General features: G+C 66.2%; 1 protein-coding gene across 1 annotated transcript in view; it reads left to right on the top strand.

Moving 5' to 3' along the window:
* The window catches only part of LOC127749197 (uncharacterized), a gene marked incomplete at its 3' end in the record, with an annotated part of 32,674 nt that extends 30,421 nt beyond the window's left edge, over nucleotides 1–2,253 (top strand). The window contains exons 3-4 of the mRNA XM_052266414.1: nucleotides 592–988; nucleotides 2,057–2,253. Coding sequence (XP_052122374.1) covers nucleotides 720–988; nucleotides 2,057–2,253 — 466 coding nt within the window. The remainder of the gene's footprint in view (nucleotides 1–591; nucleotides 989–2,056) is intronic.
* Between the last annotated feature and the right edge of the window lie 1,175 nt (nucleotides 2,254–3,428).

Raw genomic sequence — 3,428 nt, 5'->3', positions numbered from 1 at the left:
TCCCGGCGGCCGTGGTGCTCCTTGGTGGTGGTGGTGTGCCCGGCCCAGGATGTCATCGGCTCAGCTCCGCTCGCTCCGCTCCTGCTAACCAGGGACACCGATATTTTTCTCCCCCCGCTCCACCCCACCCTGCCCCGCCCCGCCGCTGGCGTCCGAACCCAATCTGATTGGACAGCGTGTCAGGACGATCGGGCTGCGTCCGTTGTCGCCGCGCTCTCCCTGCCTTCGGCTGTCGGTGTGGAGGGCATGGTGTGCGACGGAGCCGACGGCGTCGTGTTTGCACGCTCCAGACGCGGCCCTCCGCTGCCTCGCCGTGTGCCCCCCGATCCATCTCGCATCCCTTTTCCCCGAAACAAGCGAGTTTGGACCGTTGGACACGCTCCCCTCCCTCCCTCCCTCCCCGCCGCCGCCCCCTCGATGGTATCAGACTGCGCTCCGGGAGGGGGGAGGGGGGCGTACGAGATACGGCACTCGCAGCGCGATAGCGCCCAGGCCAGGCCCTCGGCCCCGAGGCACTGGATGGTGTGCGTGGTGAGCACCGCGTCGTCCGCCTCCGCCGCTCTAACGATGTCGCTCTTCTTGTTGTTGCAGGGGAGGACGAGGGTTGGGGGAGCGATGGCGACCCTGGAGCGGCTGCATCAGCAGCAGCAGCAGCCGCCGCCGCCGCAGCCAAGTCGGAGGGCGAGGTGGCGGAGTCCTCCGGCGACAAGGAGGGCCCGATGGAGGCCGTCAAGCAGGAAGCCCCCGCCAGCCCCCAGGACAACGAGGACGACGGCGATGAGGCCGCCGCCGCCTCCTCCCCCCGTGACAGCCCCGCGACCAGCCCGGGGGGAGGCAGCCCGCGCGGCAGCCAACAGCACAGCCCGCCGGTGACCCTGCCCGCGCGCAGCCGCAGCTGCAGCCCCGCGGACAGCCCGCAGCCGCCCGCCAGGTTGGTGGACCTCGCGGACGACAAGGACGGCGGCGGCAAGGAGAGCGACAAGGATAGGTGAGTCTACGCGCGTATCTAAGCGCGCTCGTGTATGTGTTTGTTGTGTGTGCGCGAGTAGATGCGGTGGCGCGCAGTTGCACAATGTAATGCACGGTGCATGGCGCTGCATCTCGGCTCTCGGGCGGGATGGGCCATATAGCCAGCGCTGCACGCGCGCAGCCAGCCGCGCCGCGCAGCCGGCCATAGCGGCGTGCTATAGCGGGTCGTTAAGCCCTATCGCAGGCTGCCAGTGTGTGGGCCCGGCCCGGCCGCGCCCAAGCCCAGCGCAGCGCAGACCCTCCCCGACACCCGGGGTTTATAGTTTGTTCGGGAGACATCCTCGCTCCCTCTCTCTCAACCCTCCTGCCTGCCCGTCTATCCCTCCCTCTCTCTCTTCTCGCTCCTCTCTCACCCCCTCCCCCTTTCCTCCCGCTCTCCCTCCCCGCGCCGTCCGGAGAGCCCCGCGACACAGATCTCGGCCCCCGCCTGCGGGCCTATATCATTCCTGCGGCTCAAGCCCGCACTTCTGTACGCACTGACCACACACCAGCCATAGCATACGCTCTACGATGACGCTGTACTCGCTGTCAATAATAAACCCGAGCCGGGGATTGTTTCCGAGTCTCTCCCACCACCACCGCCACGGCAGAGTGTTGGCATGTCACGTCCGCGTCGTGTCATTCGTTGTTAACGAGCCTGCCGATAAGCAGCGCCTCCGCCGAGCTGCGGATAAGCGGCGTACACATCTCACTGCCGCTGGACCCGCAGCACCTGACGATAAAGCTCTGGCCCCGCTGCTATAATGGCAGCGCGGGGCGAGGGAGCGCCGCGGGGCCTCGGCGTGCGTCACAACGGCGTGCGGCGCGGGCCTTCCCCGCAGCGTGACTTACGTGACCGGGTGCTGGCCATCCGCAATAATAGTAATCATAACGACGATGGTGGTGATGGTGACGACCACGACCACGACGACCACACGGCGGCGACGAAAGTATCTCGAGATCGAAATAATTGCGTTGCGCAGAGTTTTGTTTTGTTGTTCAATAACAGCCTTTGCTCATGCTGCTGTCCTTATGCTTTTCTTCGCAGACCCGCGGGGGATGCCGTCGGCGCTGACCGCGGGCGCGCGGGCACGACGGCGACGTCCGCGGCGGCGGCAGCGGGAGGCCCGCGGCTGCGACTCAACCCCAGCCTGGCGACGGACCCGGCGGCCGGCGCGGCGGCGCTGCCCTCTGGCGGCGCGCGGAGGGACTTCCTGGCCGCGCTGCCCGCCTTCCACTCTGCAGGTTGGTACAACTGCTGGCGGCCCGGCCGGGCCGGGCGGCGGGGGAGGCCCCGTCAGTCTGGCCCCTGCGAGCGCCTGGAACGGATCGGATCGGGATCGCGTGGGCGGCGCGCTAGTAGTGTGTGTGTGTGTGTTAGTGTGCGTGTGTGTGTGCGCGCGTGTCTGTGTGGCGCTGGCGTCACCGGCAGCACCCCCATGTGCGTCAAGTCATCACTGTCGCTGCTGGACGGGGCCGCTGCGGCGATCACCACGACGGAGCAGCGCACCACTGGTGAGGACGAGGAGGAGGAGGACGACGTGCGTGCTCGGTGCCGGCGATGTTGTGCGGGTCTGGTCTGGACTCTGCCATGGTGCGCCCCAGAGGTTTACGGAAACCCAGCAGCAGAGTTAAAGACATTTATTTTAATTTTGAATTTGCGAACGAGGAATTATCGCCACGCACTTTGGGCAAAAGAATAATCTGCACGAACCCCAACCCGTGAAGAAAAACGTAGCCTCTGTGTGTGTGTGTGTTCACGTGCGTGAGTGCCAGTATGCGTGCTGAGTGTATCATAGGCCCCCGGGTGCCCCGCACACCTCGGGCTTATCCCCCTTGTTAACCCCCCCGCACGCGTGCCTGTGTGTGTAGATGCTAGGCGTGTGTGTGTGTGTGTGTGCCTGTGCGCGCGTGCAGCCGCGATATGCGGGGGCAATTATCCTCCGAGACTCTCCCCCTCTCCGAGCTATCCCGAGCCCTCCCTCCTCATTCGCTCCCTCGTGTCCTTCTTGCGACTGCTCCCATCCGCGAGGACGAGGATGGCGACAAACAACTCTATATAGTTTCGGTCGGTGTAGCACCCTTGAAAATGTAGAGTAGAGTCGACGACCACGACGTCGGCCCCGTCCCGTGGCCGAGCACACCGCCGCCGCCGCCGGCGGCAACGGACGACACGGAGCCGCTCCTCGGCCCGGCCCCGTCCGGGTAGGCAAACCCGTCCGGCAGTGCTGCGTCGTGGTTGCCTACCCACGAGGCGTTCCGGCTAGCCGACCTCAAAACAAACGTATTCCGTTTGCTTTCGGGTGGACGCTTCGCTTGATTTTCCCCCCCGTGCCGTGCCGTGCGCGCCCCGTGTCGCTCCGCCACCTCGCGCCGCCCGCAGCCGGGGGAAATTGTTTGCTTTGCGCAACAAGCAGCAC

This window comes from Frankliniella occidentalis, unplaced genomic scaffold (genome assembly GCF_000697945.3).
Source record: "Frankliniella occidentalis isolate FOCC.00 unplaced genomic scaffold, Focc_3.1 Scaffold38, whole genome shotgun sequence".
In the NCBI taxonomy this organism is placed as follows: domain Eukaryota; kingdom Metazoa; phylum Arthropoda; class Insecta; order Thysanoptera; family Thripidae; genus Frankliniella; species Frankliniella occidentalis.
Note: the sequence above shows the minus strand (reverse complement) of the source record. Positions and strands in the feature narration are given on the sequence as shown.